The 24,268-nt window shown below is 38.9% G+C and overlaps 1 protein-coding gene across 2 annotated transcripts in view; it reads left to right on the top strand.

The window, feature by feature from the left end:
• SLC27A6 (solute carrier family 27 member 6) overlaps positions 1-24,268 on the top strand; it is a 368,583-nt gene that overhangs the window by 299,054 nt on the left and 45,261 nt on the right. The window contains exons 1-2 of one of the 2 annotated variants that reach the window (XM_082725820.1): positions 6,372-6,985; positions 18,063-18,266. In XM_082725820.1, coding sequence (XP_082581946.1) covers positions 6,505-6,985; positions 18,063-18,266 — 685 coding nt within the window. In that variant the 5' untranslated portion in view covers positions 6,372-6,504. Of the gene's footprint in view, positions 1-6,371; positions 6,986-18,062; positions 18,267-24,268 lie in introns of those variants that run through there. The other variant, XM_082725821.1, reaches the window with a different exon arrangement.

Here is a 24,268-nt window from a genome sequence, read left to right as displayed (position 1 = left end):
GAAACACTTCAGGGTTGCCTGGGTGACTCAGTCAATTAAGTGTCTGCTTTCAGCTCAGCTCACAAACCTGGGGTCCTGGGATTGAGCCCTGTGTCTGGCTCCCTGCTTAGCAAGGAGCCTACTTCTCCCTCTCCCTCTGCTGTTCCCTCTGCTTATGCTCTGTCTCTCTGTCAAATAAATAAATAAAATCTTAAAGAAAACAAATGAAACACTTGAATAACTGTCAGAACAGAGAACCAAATGCTTTACAATACTGAACACGAATTATCTTGTACATACTTGTGGGAACATTGGATGTAGTCCCTGGTATTGCCAGTTTAGTCAAAGTAGCCATTAGAGACTTCATTGCTATTCCCAAATATTCCCATAGAGTTATGATGGGCATTTGATATAGAGGGGAAAATGACAATAATCAGAAAAATTATACAAATGTTTTGTCTATGACTCAGAAATCCTATTTCTAGAAAACTATCCCAAAGTTACACTGAAAATAAATATACACCATGTGCATAGACTCATGAATTGTAACACTATTTGTAATGACAAAAGATTGAAAACAAGCCCACCAGTGGAGAGCAAGTTTAGTAAATTATGTTATTCACCACATGATAGAGTATATACAACCATGAAAGAAAATGAGAAGGATCATTGCATAATGATAGAGTGTGGTCACCAGAGTGCCTTAGGAGCACAAAACAAGATAGGTATCAGTGTATACAGTAAGGTACATTTCTTCTTCAACAGTGATGATTCACAACAACTAGATAGCATGTTTATCCTGATGTAATACAACATAAAATGTATAGATTCTTTTATGATGTATTCTTGCCCAAAAATGTTTAACCTGAATCTCACCAAGTCTTTAGGTCTAATTACCAGTTTGTCTGAAATGTGGGTGGACAGAGGAACATTTTAAAAAAGGCATGGGGGGAACCTGGTGGCTCAGTGGGTTGAAGCCTCTGCCTTTAGCTCAGGTCATGGTCTCGGGGTCCTGGGTTCGAGCCCCACATTGGGCTCTCTGCTCGGCGTGGAGCCTGCTTCCTCCTCCTCTCTCTGCCTGCCTCTCTGCCTACTTGTGATCTCTGTCTGTCAAATAAATAAAGACTTTAAAAAATTAATTAATTAATTAATTAATTAAAAAGGCATGGGGAAGCAATCAGATCAAAGCAGAAGGTGGGACACTCTGTAGTCTTAGGCCTGTTTTCTTTAACCAGGAAATGTTTGAGGAAAAGATAAAGAGGTTGTGAGAAGGACTCTTCTAGATTAAAAGAGAACTTAGACTTTAGAGCTTGAACTGATTCTGGTTTTAGATCAGCCAATTCCCCAACACATTTTGGAAGCAATTAAATATGAACTAAGAATTAGATGGTATTAAAGAATTAGCATTGATCTTATCACATGTGACTGTGATATAGTGATTAGGGAGTGAAATCTCCTTTTTTCAGAAAAGCACTAGAGATATTCAGGGTGGGCAATGATATGTTGTCTGAAATTAAAGTACTTCAGAAAAAAAGAGTTGAAACAAATTGGGCAGAAGGTTAACAATCATGAACTCCAGGTGATGACAATACGGTAGGGGGATCATTATTGTATTATTTCTGTCTTTATGTGTGTTTGTAAATTTTATTTAATAAAAAGCTGAAAAAATGCCTTCAGTCTCCCTGCCCCTCCCCCTCTTGAAGACTGGGAACTGGTGAGAGCTGGAGTAGCTGCCTTGACCCCCTAAGTGGAAAGCATCAAGTGGAAGTTGCAGAGTGGTGTCAGCTCTGGACCACCTCCCTACCCAGGGAGAAATGATTATTATAATTAAACCATTGGGAAAAAAATTATTTTTAAACGTTGTAAATTTGCTTGCTATGTCAAGAAGTGATATTTACACTTTGAACCTCAGAAGTTCTGCTCTCCCCTCCCATACCTTTGAGACTGAATCTTAAACCCTGTGAGACTTGCAAAACTAGGGGTCCATTGAACAGCTCACTGTGATGTTTGGAACACTGTTAATTCCTAATGAAAGTTGCTGAAGAGTTTCTTTGATTTTATCTCACTAATGAACATATGACCTGCTTCCATGTGGTGGCTTATAAAATAGAAATGAAGCTACTCTGAGGACTCAGAATCAGCATGTAAAACTTCATTTAAGTATCTTTCCAAATAGTACACCAAGACTGAGGAAGAAGAAGTTATCATAGACAGAAGTACCTGGATATAAGAAAGCTGTTTCTAAAATTCATGGATAGGGGTACCTGGGTGGCTAAGTGGGTTAAGGCCTCTGCCTTCAGCTCAGGTCATGATCCCAGGGTCCCTCAGCAGGGATCCTGCTTCCTCCTCTCTCTCTGCCTGCCTCTCTGCCTACTTGTGATCTCTGTCTGTCAAGTAAATAAATAAAATCTTTAAAAAAATTTTAAAAATAAAATTCATGGATAAAATTTGTATCTTCTTGGCAGAATCCTGATGGGCAGAAGTTTCTAGGCATGTTTTCTGGTCGGTGGCAAAAATAATATTTAAAGATTTAATTTGTTTGATAATGGCTTCCCAGACTATTATTACAGGATCACTTACATGGTGCTATAAATTTTTTTTATTCCAAGCAGTGTTTGATGTGTCTAAGACATGTAGTAATATTACGACTGTGCAACCCTCTAACCCACTTCTCATCTTTAATGTTGAGTTTGCTTCATGAGTTCTTGTGGGGAGTAATCTTGTAGGCAATGATGGCTCATTAATTCAAACAAACCGATTGCAGAAAGACTTAGGCTTCCCTTCAAAAACCAAGTTATGATCAGACACTAAAACAGTGATTAAAGCCTGAGCCAGACCCCATTCCTGGACAGAAGTGTTAAGTGGACAAGTCTCACATTCACCCCTTCCCAGCCTCATCTCACCATCCATATCTCTCAAATGGTCCAGCTCACTCCCACCCCAATCCCAAGCACTGCTATAGTCTAGGGACTCAGTCTTGGCCCATGGCATACACCTGTTGTGGTATTTTGGTACCAACATAGCATCATTTGGGACTCTCTAAACCTCTACCTTCTCCCCCTAAAACTTCCTATAATCCAAAATATGACATCTGTAGAATTTCCTCAGAATACTCAGAATACACATGGGCACAAGTAATTTGTCTACACAAATACACAAAGTCAAAATTCTTAAGTTACAATGGTAAAATCCTATGGACAGAACATGACTCAGGGTTTGTCATATGATGCTTTTTGTTCAGTTTTGGTTCTATCTACTCACTAAACAATTCATCTTCAATAGAACTAGGGGGTGTAGAAGGGATTAGAAGCAGGTTAGAAGAGAAAGTCAAGTCAGAAATGGAAATGGGAAGAGGAGAGCATATTTACCTTGAAAAAAAGAGGATGGTTTTTGTTTTGTTTTGCATTCATTTGCATTTAGCCAAAATATTTATTGTCAAATAACATTAAAGAAAATAATTAAACTTCTATATGTCATAAGAGGAAACCTGAGAAATATTACATTGTCCCTGATCAAAAGTAATGTTAATGACTATTTGCATGTGTTTTTTTTCTATTTTAAATGATAAATTTACTCACTTGCAATTATTCTTACTGTCTGATGCCCATTTTATAATAATTAACAACTAAATAAATAATTATTTCATTTTTACTTAGCTGTCTTTGGTTCTTTCAAAAGTGAATATCAAATTTATAGACCAAAAAAACCAGGAACGGACATATGAGCTGACATAATAGTACAGATAATACTGCTAGCTGTCCCAAGATTTTTCTTGATTCCTTCTTTTGTGGTGAGATTTCAGGCAAGGAATTGGTCTTGGCTAATATAGATTTTGTAAATATAGTCTTGTAGCTCTCCTAATAAATCAAAGTATCTCACATTCATCATGCCAAATATTTTCTTAACTCATATCTGTAGTTGCTAAAAATTTAGCTCCATGCCTTGGGATGATGTTAGCAGACCCATGGTAAGAAAAATAAGTATAACACAATGAATTTTCCACGAAGCTAATTTTGTTTTAAAAGACTGTTTTATTATGATAGTATTCCTTTCCTTGTTTTTAATGTTGAAATAAATACTTCCCTTTATAAAACAATGGTGACGGTTGATGATAATTGTTTTAATGTGTGCTACTGTTTTTAATTAAACAAAGTAAAAGATGGCAACCTGTGTTTCTTTAGTCATGTTTTTCCACTGGAGGAGGACAGAGTTTACTTGTGCTGGAAATCCACAAGCCTAAGACCCACTGTTCCATAATCTGTTATCTGCTAAAAATGCTATTTTCCAGGAGGTAACTGAAGGAGACTACAACTAGGAGAGAAAAGGATCGAATTTCAAAGATGCTTTTCAAGTTGAAAACTTCTTGATGCTACCATTTTTTTTTTTTAACTGAGATGTTTTTGGATTGAAAAAAACAGAGCTGAGTAAACTTAGAAAACGTTTTCTTCATCTGCACAAATAGGATTAAAGAGCCTGTCTTCTGGGCTCTTCACTGTAATTTCAAAATACTCATTTTCAGATTAATAAACCAGAGTCTGCCTTGGAGTTACCAGGTTTTTCTTTATTAGGAAATCTGAAGTTAGCTAGAACCCAGCTGTAGGACATAAGATAGAAGGAGGGAAATGTGAGGCAATGCTAATCATTTCATTATGTGCAATTAACCATGTACTCAGCCTGCGGTGATGATGTCTGCAAAAAAAAAAAAAAAATGTGTAATTAAATGCTCCTCAGGTTCTTACCTTCAGTAAAATTTCATCATTGCATAAAATCTTACTGTCATTCTTTATGACTATTTGTTTCCACTCCATTTCCCCTCCCACCTTGGGAATCATTAGTTTGAAGTGTTGGTAATGGTTTAAACGGTAAAATGGAAAAAAAAAAAAGTTATTTTTAAGGACAGAAAATAGTATCCCCCCCCCCCTTTTTTTGAAAGTTTGAGAGAAAGGAACGGGGTGGGCTGAAAGAGGGCTAGAGAGAATACCAAGCCGACTCCATGCCCAGCACCAGTCCCACACTCGGCTTATCCCAAGAACCTGAGATCCTGACCTGATCCAAAATCAAGAGCAGGATCCGTAACTGACTGAGTCACCCAGGCGCCCAATAGTATCTTACATTAAAAAAAAAAAAAAAAAAAAAAAAAAATGGTGTGTGTGTGTGTGTGTATGGACTTAAGCTTCTACATCAATCAATATTTCTGTAAGATTTTGTAAAAAGTGCTTCTAGGCATTTTAAGGATAAAATTTCAACCTGTAGGTTTTTTAAAAGTACTTTTTGTAGAACAACAACACAGTTTTGTGTTTTATAATCAAAGAGTTCAAATATCCCTTGACCTGACCAATTCAGACAGCTTTTCTGTTGTTTTCTCTCTCTTTCCGCCGGGATATGTATATATATATTTATTCTTCCAATCTCCTCTCCGACCTCTAGTTAATCTAGTTAAGTTTAGTTCCCTTTATTGCTTAGTGAATGAACTCCCTCGCCCTAATTCCAGCAGCCTGGTTGTCCTCCACTCTTGCCACGACTTCTGGGCTGCCGACTTTCCCTCCAGGGACGGTCCTTTCTCCCGCAGAGGCCCCAGTCACTGCACACTTGACGGGGGGACGGGACGCGCGCCCGGGGAGGAGGCAGCGAAGGGGCCCAAGCCGTTCCAGCCGCGGCGCTCGGAGCAGGGCTTGGCTGGAAGCCTGGAGGTGGGCGGTAAGCGGACACCTCCGCGGTGACTCGGTTGAGAGATACACCAGCGGAAGAACTGTCGGAGGGGATCTGCGACCGGGGCTGGAGGCAACCACTCCCTGCCCGCACCGCGATCGCCGGGAGGCCGCTCGCCCGGGACCCGTGCGTCCGCCGGAGTCCCTGGGAGCCCGGCTGTGGGGCGCGGGGCGGAGCGGGGGCGGGGCTCGGACCCGGATCTCTCTAGACGTGGGGCATCCCAGACCCAGGCGTGGCCCAGACTCCTCGCGGTTTCTGGCGCGTTAAGAGAGGAAGCCGCTGCCTTTCTCAGCCGTCGCCACCCCGCCTTCTCCAGGCTCGAGTTCAGCCTTTAAGTTGCAGCCGCCGGAAAGTCTACCCTCAGAAGAAGAGCATCTGCCCTCTGGACATAGTTCTCCTGTGGTTGTGGGACTTATTGAGGGCCACAGAGGCTCCAGGGACTGACCCACCCTGCGGGGAGAGGGCTGGAGAGGGCCAGAGGACCTCGCAGGGCGCGGGCCACCGTCGGGGCTTTTGTCAGGCAGGGGCGCTGATCTGGGCTCCTAGATTCCGTGGACCCTGCGAGTGCCCGCGTTGATTTCGCTCGCTGTCCCCTCATCCGCCAGGTGACCCAAGCCTTATCCCCGGCATCTGTTGGGGTGACCTCTACTGTGCACACTTCTGATTCTGTTTCTCAAGATTACCCTCTCCGTCCCGGAAAGTCTGGCGCGAACTGCAGGTACCAGGCTGTAGCCCCGACGACCTGTGGTCTCTGCAGAGAGCTGCTTTTGGAGAGAAGGGCTGGTATCCGAGCTGCCTTCTATCCCGGTGGCCTCCATGCTCCTGTCATGTTTAACAGGACTAGCGGCTGGGTTAGTCTTCCTGCATTTCTTGCAGAAACTCCTGTTCCCTTACTTCTGGGACGATTTCTGGTTCCTGCTAAAGGTGGTACGCTATGGAATTCGGATGGAGAAGTACGTCCTGAAAGGGGAGCTGTTCACAGTCCTGGATAAATTCCTGAGTCTTGCCAAGAAGCAGCCCCAGAAACCTTTCATCATCTATGAGGGGGACATCCACACCTATCAGGATGTAGACAAAAGGAGTAGCAGAGTGGCTCACGTCTTTCTGAACCATTCCACGCTGAAAAGGGGGGACACCGTGGCTCTTCTGATGAGCAATGAGCCTGACTTCGTCCACGTGTGGTTCGGCTTGGCCAAGCTGGGCTGCGTGGTGGCCTTCCTCAATTCCAACATTCGCTCCAACTGCTTGCTGCACTGTATCCGCAGCTGTGAGCCCCGAGCTCTCGTGGTAGGCGCAGGTAAAATAAGGGGTGGGGGCTCCCCCCTCCGCGCCCTTCTTTGATAGAACAGTTCACAGATAATGCTTTGCGTGTGTGATGAAATGTGGTAGTAAGGATACAAAACCTTTTTACAGTTTTTACAGTTCTGTGACTGGCGGTTTAATTTCCCCTCTTCCGTTAACATCACTCACTCTCTTGTAGATAATACCAAGACAAGTTCAAAAACTTTTCTGAATTCTCTGCTTCTTACTGCTTTGGGAGAGGGAGGCGGTGTTACTGTTATTGATGCCTTCAGTTGAATGTAAGAACTTGATAAGTTTTTAATTTTGTCCTATCTGACCAAATTATGTGACGCGTAGAATATATACCTTGATTTCATGGTGGAATACCTGCCTGCCTCTAGGAGTAACACTCTCAAGATTGACTACAGTTGAAGAACAAATATGTTTAATCTGAATTGAGTGAATTCTTATCTTCATGTCTGCTCTTACTTTGCACAGCTTGCAAGCTAGGATTTGCCTAGCAAGGTTAGGTTTTCATCTCCCAGCCAGTGGGCGGGCTCTTGGCTGACTCTCTCACCCTAGCCGCGCCTTTTATTTATTTATTTTTTTTAACCTTGAGTAGGTTCTAGTCTTCTCCTTCCTATCTTGGAGTTAGGCTTTGGATATGCATATTGACACAAAACTACAAAGAGAAAGTTTTGGTTGAATATCTAATTAGGAAAAAACCTAGGGAGATGGGTCCCACAACCAAGTGGACTTGAATTATAACCTGTGATACTTATTTGGTATAATCTATTGGATTTGTGCATATTTTTCTTGCATGAGAATAGGCAGGTGGAGGATAAGGAGCCTCAACAGCAAGGGCCTTAGTGAAAGTTCTTAAGTATTTTAGACTCATAGGTACACACTAACACCTCAGAGAGAGTTTTTAGATTTATAGAGCATTAAGGAAAAATTATCTACATTTATACATTAGCAGTCTCTAAAGTGTAGAACTTTATGGGTAACCTTTATTATATAACTCTTGCATATCACACAATATTTGGTTAGGTGATATATAGTACAAAGGTTAGATTTTCAAGATTTTTCATTTCTGCTCATTCCCCTTGTCCTTCCAGCTCAACTAGTGACCTGAGAAAGTAGCAAATATTTGCTCTCAAGCACTGATTTTATCTGGTTTAATCTAAAGGAGTGGAGAAGCTGACTAGCCTCTCTTGTCTATTTTTTGTTCCTTCCCCCCTACCCCCCATTTAATAGTCATATCCTCCAAGACTGAAATCCAGTCCCTCATCTTGGAAAGAGATTAACTAGCGTGATGAACTTCCTCTGAATTGTAACAATAAGTAGGATAAACGAGTCAAATAGGATTTTTGACATCATGGGGAACAGGAGCAAGTGATAAATGTGAGTGCAGCAGGAAAAGATATTGTTCATTTCTGGATATAATCTAACATTTTATTGCTCAATCTAATTTAGATAGCAATTTCTAGAGCAAATTCAAATCAGGTTGTGCTAAAAATTGATGAAGCCACAAATTCCTTTTACAAGAGTATACTAAGAGGGTCAGGTTATCCCTAAAAAGATTTTGGTGGCCATGTTATTGAAGCCAACCTGAAAAACATCCTATAGCCAGCCTCCTGAGGGATTCCTCTCAGAGTAAATAGGGCTGGTTACCTCTCAGCAAAGAACAAACTTTGCTCTTGACTGAGTGGTTGCCTAATTAGGACCAATTAATTTTGCAGTTCTACTTGTGTGAAAGTTTTGCTTGCCAATAGCTAAATTGTGTTGTCTCTTTGTTTTTAACTTTCACACCAACGGTGAGTTTATTTGAGATGCTGGAGTTTGAAGCCAAAACCATTTAGTCAACCTGCTTAGTAATAGATAGGTAGAGAAATCAACCTTCAATCTTATTAATAGATTTTTAGCATACTTTAGAATATATAAATTACGTATGTTTTTCAAAGATGGGACAATTGTGTTTTATGTACTTCCTAGGTTGTTGTGTGTTTTGGCTTTGTGGGGTTTTTTGTTGTTGTTGTTGTTGTTGTTGTTTCTGTTTTTGGTAAGATGTGGCTTATCAAGGGGACTTTTCTGTATTTGAAGCTCTTAGCCCAATATAGTGTATTCTCGGCATCTTGAGTCAAATTATTGAAAAATATATACATACAGTTTTTAGAGCTTTAAATTTTAGAGGTCTTAGGTCCTCGTGGAATGTTTCTAATGGAGATGTGTCATTAAACCATTATATCCCCAGGGGAAATGCATTGAGAAAGAAATCAGTCAGAGGGTTTAAATGGAGATAAACCAGACAGATTTGTATTTCATATATGGTCTACCACTTCTTAGCTGTGTCATTGAGGAAAAGGTCATCAGGTGCCCTGGGTCTCATTTTACTTTGTTGTTAAATGGTGACAATACCAATCTACTTCACAATGTAATTTTGAGATTAAATGATGTAGCTTTTGTAAAATGACTGGCTGAGTGGCTTGTATGTACTAACTGGAGCTGTAGTGAATTGAAATAATTGCTGTTATTATAAAGTCATCTTAGGCTTTTAATAAGGGAGCTTACTTGAATTTTGCTGATACAATCTAATTAGATCGCTATAAGTTAGTTATAAAAAAGGCTAGTAAATAGTTTGGCATAGGACCTTGAACACCTTACTTTGGTATATTTTAACAACATTTTACTTTCCAGAAGTTGTATATAACTGGCTTCAAACAGGTTTTATAGGCAGGCCAGATAATGTCTTTTTTTTTTTTTAATATTATATTTACTTATTTATTTACTTAGAGTGAGGGACAGAGTGAGCAGAGGGGAGGGGTAGAGGGAGAGAATCTCAAGCCGACTCCCTGCTGAGTGTGGAGCCCAAAACCAGGCTCCATCTCAGGACCCTGAGATCATGAACTGAACTGAAATCAAGGGGATTTCAAGCTGAGCCAAATAATGTCTTATGATTCTGTCTTCAGGAATAAGTCAAAGCAGGGGCACCTGGGCGGCTCAGTCGGTTAAGTGGCTGTTTTCAGCTCAGGTCATGATCCTGGGGTCCTGGGATCGAGCCTCATTGGGCTCCCTGCTCAGTGGGGAGCCTACTTCTCCCTCTTTCTCTGCCTGCCACTCTGCCTACTTGTGTTCTTTCTCTCTTTCAAATAAATAAATAAAATCTTAAAAAAAAAAAAAAAGGAATAAGTCAAAGCAAAATATATCAGCTCATCTACCAAATTGTTACTATCATTAATAAAAATATTAACAGTTGCCCTTTACTCAAGGCTGATTATGTAAAGATACTCTCATTGCTTCTGAGAGGCAGGTACAGAGCTATATATTGGCAGCAGAGGAAAAGAAGTTCACTGAGGATGTCTAGTTTAACACAACTTAGTTTGCAGAGCAAAGATTCAAAAACTGATCTCTGATACAAGACTGTGCTGTACTATATAATATAGTCTAATTGTTTCTGAGGCTGTCAGCCCCCTTTTCATATAACTATGAAAAAATATACATTCCAGTTATATAGAAATAGTAAAATAAAAGTTGGCAATATACAGACACCAGATTTTCCACATACAGATAACTAGAAAAAATTAAATGTTTTTACAGCTCTTATTCCTTTCTGTCACAGTCTTAAGGTTCAAAAGTACTTGCCAGAAGGTTTCTTATCTGTATAACATGGTTTTGAAGATGTATCAAATGGCATTTCAGATTTCCCTGGAAAATTTCAGTGCTTACTCAAAATTAAATAGTGTTAGGTTAAACCTAATCCTTTCCTCCCAATATTTCAACTGTTATTATTATTGTTAGTGGCTGTGGCCAAGATCATCATCTACTTCTATATGTTTTTCTCTTTACTTAGAATAAACAGGAAAATGTTTATCATGCTTGTATATCACTTTAAAAAGTCTATGCAATTATATTCTTTGATCTATTTAGCAATAATAACGTTAACAATAATAATAATCTCTTCTATTTCTAAAGTGCTTTATGAGTTACAGATTGTTTATATATATATATTTTCCTATGTGAGCCACATCACAGCCATAGCCTCGTTTTAAAGGGAGCGGAAGCATGGCTTAAAGCAGGCAAGCCATCTCCTAGAGCTCACACATGTAGAAGAAGCAATGTACAGATTGGAACTAGCATTTCTGATGTGAAAGCCTGCTGGGTACACCTTTGTCTTTGTCCTCCTGCTTGTGCTCTTTCCCCCATTGCCATTGTTTCCTTTCCTTTCCTCATCCCTTCCTTCCCCACCGCCTTTCCTACCCTGTCTAGCATTCCATCTATCCACTACTTGCTTCCAGTATCTTTTCCACTAACCCCTCTCACCTCAGGTATAGTATGGTTCTTCACAGTGACCCACTGATATGGTAAAGTTCTAGTGTGGACTCTGAGGAGGAGGCCTGGAACCGGGATGTAAGTAAGCTCTTTGAGTAGAAGAAGTTTGTCTTGTTCACTGCTAAATTCTCAAAGCTTAGCACAAAGGAGATGCTCAACAAATACATATTGCCAGGATGAATGAATGACCTCATGAAAAATACATATGGACACTCAGTAACTTATTTACTTTTGCTATTACTTTTGCTAATACATTGTCCCACCACTGTCCATTTGGTAATTGATTTTGATAGTAGATGTGTCAGTGGAATTTCTTTGTTGTGTTATTTTATGTAAATGTTGCTAATTGTTAGAATCATGACTCCCCAAAAGTAGGAAGTGCTTTAGATACACTCAGCATCCCCAAAGCTTCAGATTTAGTTGCATGTATGTATTTTGTACTCCCTGCTATCTTAACATACACAAATTATTCTAATATATATATATTAATATTAATTATTATTATATTATAATATAATATAAAATATATTATATTATTTCCTGTTTATTCTAATATTAATTATTAATATTAATATATATATATTAATATTGCCCTGAAATCTTTTACTTTGGATTCAGTAGTATCAACATGTTTGCAAAGGTTTTGTGTTCCTGCTCACAAAAAAAAAAAGGCTCTAATAACTTACAGTAATGCAGGCAGATTTACCCTGTTAGTTTTCCTGAAACGTTGTGTTCAGACTGTGCAGGGCAGATGTTCCAGTTGAGGATCAAGGCACTGTAATTCTACAAATGACTTTCAGCCATAAAGGCATCTGCTTTTTAAAAACCAAGAGGAAGGGATAGAGGAAAAATAAAGACTCTTTAAGTTTTATAGAAAAGTGTATGTATTCAGATAGATAAGAAGCATGGCTCCTATAAACTTTTATTATTTAATCTAGGTGTTCTGATAACCACACATCTATCTATATTCATTTTTAGGACATTTTTATATTTTTACTTACATTTAGTAGAATGAATGGCTGTTTTGCATTTTTATTTTCCATTTTAGACTCAGCTTAGTCAAAGATGACCTTCATTCCAAAAGAAAAGGCTCATTTCAATAGGAAGGTTCCCTCGCTAGAAAAGACAGTGTTCTAAGCACTGATACACTTACGGTTTTTTTCTTGTCTGATCATGGGTTCACTGGGGTTCTTATTTACAGTATCTGCTGAATATGTGTTCACTGTAAGGGAAAGATGTTTGAATGCTGGCAGGAGCCAAAACTATTTAAAAGGGGATTGTACCTGCTCAGAGAAGTGGCAGTGTTACGTGGGAGAAATATACATCTTGGAATCAGACAAACATAGGCTTGAACCCTAACTCTGCCATTAACTGGCTGGTAACACATAGCAGATAATCAATGGGTATCAGTGGGTCTTGTGTGAATTAAACATAAAGAACAGAACAAAGTGCCTGGACCATAGTATATATTTAATAATTGGTTGCCATAATTATTTTAATTACATGGAAGCAGAGACATATATGCAGAGTAAGAGTGTCTACCTTTGCTGTCGGCAGAAGGCCTTTGGGAGGCAGATCCAGGCATATGACATGTGACCTAGGCAGACTCGTTTTAAGCAGCTGTTCTGTCCTCCCCCGTAGCATTGGGGCCATATCTTCTTCCCAACCTTCAGCAGCTAGGGCTGGAATGGTGTCAGACAAGTTAGGAGCCAGATGGTTAGCTCTTCTCTGGCCAAGAAAAGGAGGATTCTTCCATTTATAAACAAAAAAGAATGTGGAAAATAACTCTGATGGTGTATGAATCTTGTAGACATACTACCTTGGAATTGCCTTTTCCCAATTTATAGTTTACTTGCTGATTAGTCTGTGTCTGGAAAGCCTTTCTGTGCATTTACTGGTTTTTACTACTTTGCCATTGAAAAATAACAAGCCAAATACATCATGGTGGTGTGGTCCCATTTGGGTAATAATTATTCACTGGCAGTGGGAGATGTGCTAGAAATAAAATCAAATGAAGTGTTCTGCTTTTTACTTTCTTACACAATTTTACCCATAATAAATATGCTCTCTGTCCCTCAAAACAGCTGAGAGTGAAAACACATAAGCCCACTTACAAACTTATGTACATATATTCAGGGCAGCTAATAAAATCATTTCAGGAAGATTGACAGTGATAAGTAAATCTTGAAAGACTTGTGCTTCTGTGGACTTCCTGGGGTTATAATGATTATTAATAAACTAATATTTGTCAGAATAGCTGGCACATTTTTCATGGTGAGGTGTGTTTCTAACCTGTTATGAATTGCCTTAGGACGTTGCTTACTTAAGCATCAGTTTTGTTAGAAACCAGAGCTTGCCCATGCTTTCTATGTCAAACTTGCTGAGCTTCTCTAAGTAGTAGGATGATATTTATAAGCATGAAATGAGATCTACAGTTTCATTTTTGGATTCTGTGTGATTATTGCTTTGGAATGTGGAAAGTTCAAGGTAACCGTTTGTCTCTGAATTCCATGTAAGTTGTCTTCACGCCTAAAAGTTTCAGTGTTTGCCAATGTATTAAGAGCTACAAGCAATTCCTTTGAAAGCATTGTAAAATAAGATAACTTTAAAAGTTTTTAATGTAGGCTGAATAACATGATTCATACTAAATGGCATAGTAGAGAGATATGTTAGATTTTACTCGTGTTTTCAGTAATGTGAATAAGAGATAAGATGATGTAGAAACAAATTAATTGGTACAAAAAGTGCTGGAGGATCATAAGTGGAGATCATAATTTACCTTTTTTTTAAAAGAATTTATTTATTTATTTGAGAAAGAGAGAGTGGGGTATGGGCAGAGGGAGTGGAAGAGGGAGAAGCAGACACCCAGCACGGTGGGGAACCAATCTGGGACTCCATCCCAGGCCCCCGAGATGATGACCTGAGCTGAAATCAGATGCTTACCTGATTGAGCCACTTGGGCAGCCCTCTAATTTACCTGTTTTGATGCTGATGCTTGCAGTGCTACCTAATGAAGTGCCTTATGTTTATGAGAAATAAAAAGGTGTTTCTTAAAAGGACCCTATTGTGGTGAAAGCCTTCTACATTACAGCCTTGTCCTTTGAGGTAGACTTTGTTCAGGATCATAGAATATTCAGGTGTCTCATTTTCTTAAAACAGTTTTCTGTCATGACCCGCCTTTCCAGGGGATCTCATGGGCAGGGCTCAATTCCATAACCAGATCTCTATCCCACACCCACTGCCTGTGGGTGCCAGGTGCCCTGAGCAGAGGTGTGGAATAGAACACTCAACATTTATTTGAGGTGCTCACAGTTTGACAAGTTTTGATGGTAGTGCCCTTCACTGAAGAGTAAATCTTCCTGAAACCACAGCCAAGTGTCCTCTAGGTATTGAAAAGTGTGCTATTTTGAGTCAGGACTTACTATTCAGAATTTACTTTCAAAATGATACTGAACCTTTTCATTTTGTTAAGGAAGATTGACAGTGATAAATAAATCTTCATTTTTTTTTTATCCTCTACAAGACTTTCCAAGTTTTTATTTCAATTTTTATTATCCTCGACCACGTTACCTATGACTACTGAAGAAATAATTTAATGAAATTCTGTAGAATTCTGAATGTGTCAGCTGAGTCAAGTCAATTAAATTTTAGCCTATGAAGGGAACTAAATTGTATTTCCTCTAATTCTTAGGAATCTGCTCACTTCCTTTTTCTTCTAAAACTCATCACTCATTGTAAAAATTGAGTGTTTCTTTATAGACTCTACAATTCCAAAAAAAGATTTGGAGCCAGAATTAATTACATTATAACTTTCTCTGCACTTTTTTTTTTTTTTTGACTACTTAGACATACATATCATTACGAACATTTTAAGTTTTTGCTGTTAATTTACAATTCCAGACAAGAAATTTGAAAGGAAGATAATGAAATGAGTCAGTTCAGAGATTTGTACTTATACATTCAAATTGCCAGAAAGAGTCATTAAAACAAGATTAGGGGTGCCTGGTTGGCTCAATGAGTTAAGCATCTGACTCTTGATTTAGGCTCATGTCCTTGATCTCAGAGTTGTGAGGTTGGGCCCTGGTTTGGGCTCTGAGCTGGGTGAGGAGCCTGCTTAAGATTCTCTCTCTCATTCTGCCTCTGCCCCTCCCCCACCCCGCCAACCTGTCAAAAACAATGACAACACGAAAGAAAACAGAAAGTCTTGATCATTTGTTTGTCCTGTTTTTTCATTTGTGGCTTGTTCTTCCCCCATCATTTCCTGTGATTTTTCACTTCTTACTGAAGCAATCTATAGCTAGCAGCATGCTGTACATACCAGTGGAACTCTGGAGTCTTATAGTTTATTTTATGTGGATTTGTGACAGAAATAAAAATTCAAAGAAGTTCAAGTCCCAGTCTGCCTCCCTACCCCCTGCTTATGAACTCCTTATCATTTTCTGTGTTTCCTTAGTTGTTTTATTTGGGAACTACTTGGTCTAATTTGACGTGTTTCTCTTGTTGTTTCTTCATGATCAGTCTGGATTATAGATTTTGAAGAACTAAGTCATGAGTCCTTCTCAAATGTGTTATATTATAGTAGAACTAAATGATGGCTGACAAATGGCCCTTTGGGGTTGCCATATACTGATTTCCATTTCCAGAAAAATGTTTAATGCAGGACATTGAGTTCAGCTTCAAAGCAGAATATATCTTGTAAGTATTCTTGAAGTTTGGATAGAAATTTAGAAAAAAAAAAAAAAAGCATGGAGGACATGGGGAGTTAGAGAGAAGGGGGTTGGGTAAATTGGAAGGAGAGGTGAATCATGAGAGACTATGGACTCTGAAAAACAGTCTGAGGGGTTTAAAGTGGCGGGGGGTGGGAGGTTGGGGTACCAGGTGGTGGGTATTGTAGAGGGCACGGATTGCATGGAGCAGTGGGTGTGGTGAAAAAAAATAATGATACTATTATGCTGAAAATAAATAAATGAAAAAAAAATTTAGAAAAAAAATATAATTGCTTGGATGGAAAAGATCATATTTATATGTACTTGGGCTTTTAACCAGGGTATATTTTACATTTAATAACATTTTTCATAATTGATTTCTTTTATGAGGTAATATATAGATTTTAGGGATAATTAGCCACAGGTTATAATAACAGTTCTGTCCACCAACTTATGATTTGGTGTATTAATTTTCCAGGGATGCTATAATAAACTCCTGCAAACTGGGTTGTGTAAAACAAAAGAAATTTATACCCTCACCATTCTGGGGGCTAGAAGTCCAAAATAAAAGTGTCTTTTGGGCCACACTCCCTCTAAAGGATTTAGGAAAAGGTTTTCCTTTGCCTCTTCCTAACTTTTGGCAGTTGCTGATAATCTCTGGCATTCCTTGCATTAATTCCAAAATCCAGAGGGTATTACCTCTTAGTATTTCTAAGGATGTTAAGCTGGATTTTAAGATAAGTAAGGTAATGATCAGAAATCCCTTATAACTTAGACAAATACGACATTTTATAGGAATACCACACTGAAACTGGAGCCCCTTTGTGGAATATAAAAGTCAAACTTCTGTGATAGAGATCCATATTAAAATAGGGGAGTGTTATATTTTAAAGGTATTTTGAGACTGTGAATAACTGTGTCTCTACTCTAGCAAAAACTATGAGGCCTCATTGGCTTACACAAAAGACTCTGGGAATGATGAGGCTCTGCATCTTTTATATCCTACAGAGTGCTGGATACCTTAATAATTATTTCCTCCTCAGGGATTCATGCCCACCTTCTGCCTCTCTTCTTCTCTACCAGCTCCTCCTGAGTAAATAAGGTTTTCTTTTACATTAATGGCCAAATGAAAAATTTTGGGTTCAGTCTCCCAAATCAATGCAACATAGCCTCTCCTCTCCAGGTACTCTTTTGTTTTCTGTACAGTAGAGACTTTCTGGGAGATGTATCCTTTTTTTCCTTTCTGAAATCTGAATTGCAGCCCAGACCTTTGGTCTTGTGAGGTGAGATTCTCAAGTTCTTCAGTCCTGAAGACACCCGCATTTCAGGCTTTTCTACTTCTTGCTTTCCTTTTTGCTTACTGTTGTCTCTAGGTGGCTCTTGGATCTCACACTGCTGCGGATGATGGTTACGCTCTCTTCAATCTGCTCCCACCTTGCCAGGCCCTGGGGACCTTGTTGCCTGGTATAGAAGGCATTCATTTCATCCTTTTGCTTTCAAAGACTTTCACCTTTGGATAACCCGATCTAGAGAAAAGGGCATCTTTAAATTTCCTCACTTAACTTTTGGCTCTGAAACAGTGTCTAAACCATAATGATCTTAGGACTCCAGAGGGGTCAGCAGAGTTTCCTGAATGTATTGCGTTATAGTAGAATTAATCAGTGATACGCTAATAGATGGCTTTGGAGAATAATGAGCTACTGAGATCTATTTCAATGAAAATGTTTACTGTGGTATCCTGAGTGTAGATTTAAAGCAGAATATAAAAATAGAGTTTCATTTAAAAATTAGGAAAAAAAATCATAATCTGAACAATGGTGTCTCCAGAATTTTATTTGAATCAGCCTCTTTGCAATTATTACATCAGGTGGTAACCAGATTTCCCTTTCAGTTGGTCCTGTTGAATCAGAATCATAAAATGGCTATGATATTATCTCAGTGAAGATAAAGTCAGCATGATAGTGACATTTATCCATGTTCCAGCAGAGGAAAGAAAACACAAGTTAATGATTTGAGATTTATGTTTTATTTCTCTCTTCCTTAACCTCTGGTTTTTAGATCTGCTTGAAACTGTAGAAGAAATCCTTCCAAGCCTCCCAGAAGGTATCACCATTTGGGGGATGAGCGATTCTGTTCCACAGGGCATAACTTCACTCAAAGAAAAACTAAGCACGGCATCTGACAGGCCCGTGCCCCGCAGCTACCATGTGGCTTCAAGTCTCAAGTCTCCTCATCTTTATATTTTTACATCCGGAACTACAGGTAGGATCCATTTCTTCTCGAGAATTAAAAAGAGTGCATCATATTTGCAAAGCAACAGGAATTGCCGTCATGGGCACTCACCAAAACTCTGAGAAAGCATGCATTCAAGAGGTCCCAAGGTTCTTAGATCTTAGAACTCGCAAACTTAGATGAATTTGCTCTCACTATGACTTGGCAAGTTACCATGTTCACTTGGCCATTGTCTCATTTAGAAAGATTTTCTTCAAGTGTCATCGAAGACCTTGAAATGAATGAAGACCTTGATTCAGCCCAGTTGCTCTGAGTGTGAAATTTGCCCAGCTTATTGGCAAGACACCTATTAGCTTCTCTATTCCTTAAGATTCCTCAGTGGCTCAGTGGGTTAAGCCTCTGCCTTCAGCTCAGGTCATGATCTCGGGGTCCTGAGATCAAGTTCCAAGTCGGGCTCTCTGCTCTGCAAGGAGCCTGCTTTCTCCTCTCTCTCTCTCTCTGCTTGCCTCTCTGCCCACTTGTGATCTCTCTCTGTCAAATAAATAAAATCTTAAAAAGAAAAAAAAAGAAAAGGTGAATGGTATTTATGATAGGCTAAATAAGCTTTTGTCATTAGTGTGAAGATGATCAGGGGTTTGAATTAGAGCAAGGAAAAATATTCTGTTAACTGTTTCCTAAGCACTGGTGGTATTGTAGGCAAACTACTATTGCATAAGTAAAGTTTTCTTTTCTCTTTCTATGTGTCTGTGTCTGTCTCTCTTTTATATACTCTTTAGATGCTAACAATGATCTCTTTTAGACTGGAGAGTAGACTATAGTTTTGATGTCTAGAATAGCTTTGATAAATGAACTGGAAAGTGCTCATGTGTCTCAGGTTGTCAGGATACATTCAGTCTGACTTTGGACTTTGAAAGAGACAGTGAAATTTCAGAAATGCTTTGAAAACTTTCAACTGAAGGTACTTAACCAGTTTATCTGTATGGCTGTTTTCTTGTGAAAAATAGAAAGTGATTGGTCTTCCAAACATTCTATACCACTTCCACCATCCCAAGGCCCAAAGAGAACAGGCTGGGGTGGAGGGTGGTGTTGCCCGGGGAATCAGTTAGTTGACATTGAACTCTTGATTCTGGCTCAGGCCATGATCACAAGGTCATGAGTTTGAGCCCCTCATCAGGCTCTGCACTGAGCATGGAGCCTGCTTAAGATTCTCTCTCCCTTTTCCCCCACCCCCCGCTAGCTTGCACATACTCGCTCTCTCTAGCAAAAAAAAAAAAAAAAAAAAAAAAAAAAAAGAGAGAGAGAGAGAGAGAGAGAGACAATAAGCCAGAGCCACTAGTAACAGCTTTCATTTTCCAAGATTGAAACCAGATTGTTCTATGCATTTATATAACAGGCTGAAAGCAAAAGCACTACTGATTTTTATTTTATTTTATATTTATGTTAAAGTTATATAGCTCAGTGATAAATTATAATATTTTTAGAAATTTTAGAGAGAAGTACACCTATAACTTCCTTCCCCATTTCTCCTTCTCCAAACCAACTACAGTCAATATTTTTAGCTCTTTATTTTTAGAATCACTTCCATTTCTTTGCATAAAAGGAGTATCTTACTGGATACTTAGTAGATGCTTACTGAAGAGTATCTACTGATTTTCCATGATGGAAATGAAGATTTGTCTTCTCTCACCAACCACTCTCTCTCTCCATTCATTTCTTTCTCTCTGGTGGAGACACATTCTTTCCCCAATGTCACACTGATATTGTGTTCTTGTGAATTTTGACTGGATTGGTATCAGTTATCATAACTTAGTAAACACTGTTAGGCCTTCCATGTAAAATCCCCCCCCCCCCCAACTTGGGATTGACCATTATTTTTATTTGTTTCCTTGCTTCCTTAATTTTCTATACACTTCTTGCTGGTTCCTACTTTCCTCTTTTTCACCTTTGGTATTGATAAAGATAGTCTGTATATTGTCATGCCTTTGTTCTTGGCCACCTTTTGCCTGGAGCTTCTCTGTGATTTCAGTCTCAAGCCCTCACTCTCTGGCTGTCCTTTTTTTACCATTGTCCTGGGAATTCACTTCAGTTCTTTTCTTTTTCTTGATCCCCTAATTTCTAGATTCTAAATTAGTTTCCTCAGTTTACTTTTCATTTTTTTAAAAAAGATTTTTATTGATTTATTTGACAGAGATCACAAGTAGGCAGAGAGAGAGGGGGAAGCAGGCTCCCTGCTGAGCAGAGAGGCCGATGCACAGCTCAATCCCAGGACCCTGAGATGGTGACCTGAGCTGAAGGCAGAGGCTTAACCCACTGAGCCACCCAGGTGCCCCAGTTTACTTTTTATTTTATCACTGTACTGATTTCAGTAGCTGCCTCCTAAAGAATATTTAAGAGGGGAGCTCTTGGGTGGCTCAGTCGGTTGAGCATTGGACTGTTGGTATTGGCTCAGGTCATGATCTCAGGGTCAGGAGATCAAACCCCATGGCAGGTTCCGTGCTTAGCAGGGCTCTGCTGGAGATTCTCCCTCTCTCTTTCTGCCCCTCCCCATGCTTGCATCAGGCAGTCTCTCGTGCTTGCTCTTTCTCTCTCTGTTTCTTTAAAATAAATAAATCTTTTTAAAAAAGAAGAGTATTAAAGAGGTAAAATCTCTAAGTCCTCACATCTGGAAATACCTTTATCCTTGTTGGTGTAGCATTCTAGGTTAAACACAATTTTTATCCCTGGCTGTAAGGACATCGCACTGTCTTCTGACTTCCACACAGTGAGACATTGTTTTCTTTCTGATATCTTACCCTTTACATGCTAGCTGGTGTTATTTTTCTCTTTCTTTGGGAGGAATTTTTTAACCTTCTGGGAATCTTCAGTAGTCTCTAATCTGGTGATGACTTGTACTGGGACTAGTCTTATTTATCCATTTTATTGAGAAATTTGTAGGCCTTTTCAGTCTGGAAACTCATACCTTGCAATTCTAGATATTTGGAAATTGAAAAAAACTTCTACAACCCCTTCTTTTTCCTTCTTTATTGCTGTTCTTTCTATACAGCCCCTCTTATTGTATTTGTTTCTTGTTCATTCTTTTGTCTTTGAAACTCAAACTTTTTAAAGATTGGCCCTCCTGGGCTGAGTTATTAATTTTCTAATCTTTTCTATCCCATTGTCCTTCCTTATTTTTCATCTACTTTCTTAGTGATTTATCTTTTAAACCTCTGTTCTCTGAAAATGCCTCTTTGTGTAGAAGGCTATTTTTGTATTACTGATTATTTGTTATGTTGTATCTCTCAGAATATTAGTGATAATTTTTTTGAAAATATCTCTTCACCTTGTCTCTTTTTTTGCCAACAACCTCTTCTCTTTTGGTTTATTTTGGTCTCTATCCTTTATCCTAGAGGATTTCCTTAAATAACTGGTGACCTTTGGCTGTCAGTTCATATTTAAAGTGCAGACACTGAAACACACACGAAACCCCCAAAACAGATCCTGGCTAGAAGCTGTGTGTGCATGAGTTGGATTTGTGGACTGATTGATTTCGTTATCCAAGACATTTTCTTGGGGGATTCATGACTGCCAGCGTCTTCCGGTTTTGACTTGCGAATGGTTCAGATTACTCAGACAAGAAGCTCAAAGGGTAAAATGAGTCAAATGTAGGGGCTGGAGGAATAAGCAGACTTTCTCTCATTCCCTTTGTTTGCTCAATATTTCTTCTTCCTGAGGCTCATCTTTTCCAGAGAATAAATCTCATAACTTCTACCAGTATGGCAGAAGTAATCTGGGCTATAATTTGTTCTGTTTTCTGAATTTTAGAATAAATACCAAAAGCATTTATTGAAATTCTTCCAAAATTATTTTGTGAATGAGCTTACACAGGGAAAGTGAACATAATAATATAAAGAGGAAAAAAAGAAGTACAGGCCATCAAAAAAAAAAAAAAAGAAAAGGAGAGTGATACAAATGTCATCTTCTTATAGCTTAAAGTCCTAGGCAACCTGGGGTCCTCTTATGGAGAGCAAAACAAAGCCATGTACAGAATTGGTCATACAGTGGATGCCTTGATTTTTTAAAATAATGCTATTGAAGAGTGTAACAAAACCATGAATGCAGCCTCATTAAAGATTTAATTGACTTTTTTAATGAAAAGAATCTCTAATACAGACTGGTGTTTTGCAACTTAAAACCTTGACCTGAATTGATTGTAATAGTAGTAAATATGATCATTTATATTAGTATGCCATTTAATGTCAGAAAAGTCATTTGATTCTCATACAGCAAAGTCTTCTGATGTTGATAATGAAGAGGGTATTGGTGTATGTAAGGAAGTGATATAGAAAGTGAGGCTTTGAAAAAGTGAGCAATGGAGGGAGAGAGTTCTTTCGTGAGGCCTTTCAGCAGATTCTAAGAAAGCCCTTGGGCTGATAGTGAACATTTCCTAGCCATTCTTACTAATGCTAAGCCCTGTTTACTCAAGATCACCAAAATATTATATTCCTACATCTGAACAAACATAGAGTGTGTCTGAGTAAGGAAAAGGTTGACATGAGTTTTGATGGCATTCCTGTCTCTTTGACCTAGAAGGTTTTCTTGATGAACAGGGGTGAGCATTATATAGATACCCTTTTCTATAACCTTGACCTCATTGTTTCTTAAATAGAACTTCCATAAAACTCCTTGTTTGTAGTTCCATATTTACCATCCATTCTATAGGGTACCTGTTCATCAAATTTCTAAGTCTTTCTAAAGCTCTGCCAGTGGTGGAGGGGGGTGGGGATCAGCTTTCTTCATGGCTCCTCTCAGGTGTCAGCTTCTTGGGTCTGTGTCAGTCATCATGGCTGTCCATCTGCTCTTCTGAAATTTTATTGATTTAATCTATAAATCCATTCTTTTTGCATCGAGGGTCTAAGTATGTGTACTTTCTGCCAAATTCTAATTCTGTTATTATTCACTGGTCTTAGTTAGGTACCCTTAAGAATATCTAGGAAAACTGTTTAAGCCTGGACAGAGCAGCCATGGGTTCAGCTGTTCCTAGAAGGAGAGGGAGGAGGAAAACTAGCTCATCACCCACTAAGCTTTTCCTGGAAGCCAGGTGCTATTATCATCTCAATCTTTCTTTCCTTCATCTCTCCTTTTCCTTAACCTTACAGAATTTTTCATTTTTCCAAAACTATCCCAGAACTCCCCAAATTATTTATTCCTGCCTCTGGATTAGATTTCTCTTGACATTATCTCTTCCTCCTTCACCCTCCTAATCCCCAACTCACTGGATATACCTCCCTCCTGCCTTTATGCCTGGACCTCCTCCTGGACCTATGAGGACTTCCAATGCCAAGGATTTGTAGAAGATTAGAAGAGCAAAGGACTTCAGAGCATTTCTCAAAGCGTGTTCTATGATAGGTCCCTTCACATGTTTAAAGAAGTGAAATAAACATTAAAAAGGGGTGGGATGCCTGGGTTGCTTAGTTGGTGGAGCATCTGACTTGATACCACATCTTGATCTCAGCGTTGTGAGTTAAAGCCCTCACTGGGTGTGGAGTATACCTAAAAAAAAAAAAAAAAAAAAAAAAAGAAAAGAAAAATGAAATAAGATAAAGTAAAATCATATATGTGTGTGTGTGTGTGTATAAAATAAAATTATGTATATATATACGGCTTTATGACCACATAAGTTTGAGAGACACCATTAACAAAAATACCAAAGTTTTTGTATTGCTGGACTCTGCAAGGGCTTTAAAATGTTAATGTGCTTCCTGACTCTTCAAAGGGGGATGCTAAAATGCACTTTTAACAAACTTTATTCTCCTTTTTCTTCTTTCCAACTTTAATCTCCATCAACCTTTGATCACTTTAATTTCTTGGACAATCTCATATCTGTTGTCTCTTTTATCAAAAAAATCTAGGGGATGGGGTACCTGAGTGGTTCAGTCGGTTAAGCAACGGAGTCTTGATTTCAGCTCGGGCAGATCATGATCTCAGGGTCCTGAGCTTGAGCTCTGTGTCTGGCTTCATGCTGGTGTGAAGCTTATTTAAGATTCTCTCTCTCA

Source organism: Mustela nivalis, assembly GCF_964662115.1.
Source record: "Mustela nivalis genome assembly, chromosome: 3".
NCBI lineage: Eukaryota > Metazoa > Chordata > Mammalia > Carnivora > Mustelidae > Mustela > Mustela nivalis.
Note: the sequence above shows the minus strand (reverse complement) of the source record. Positions and strands in the feature narration are given on the sequence as shown.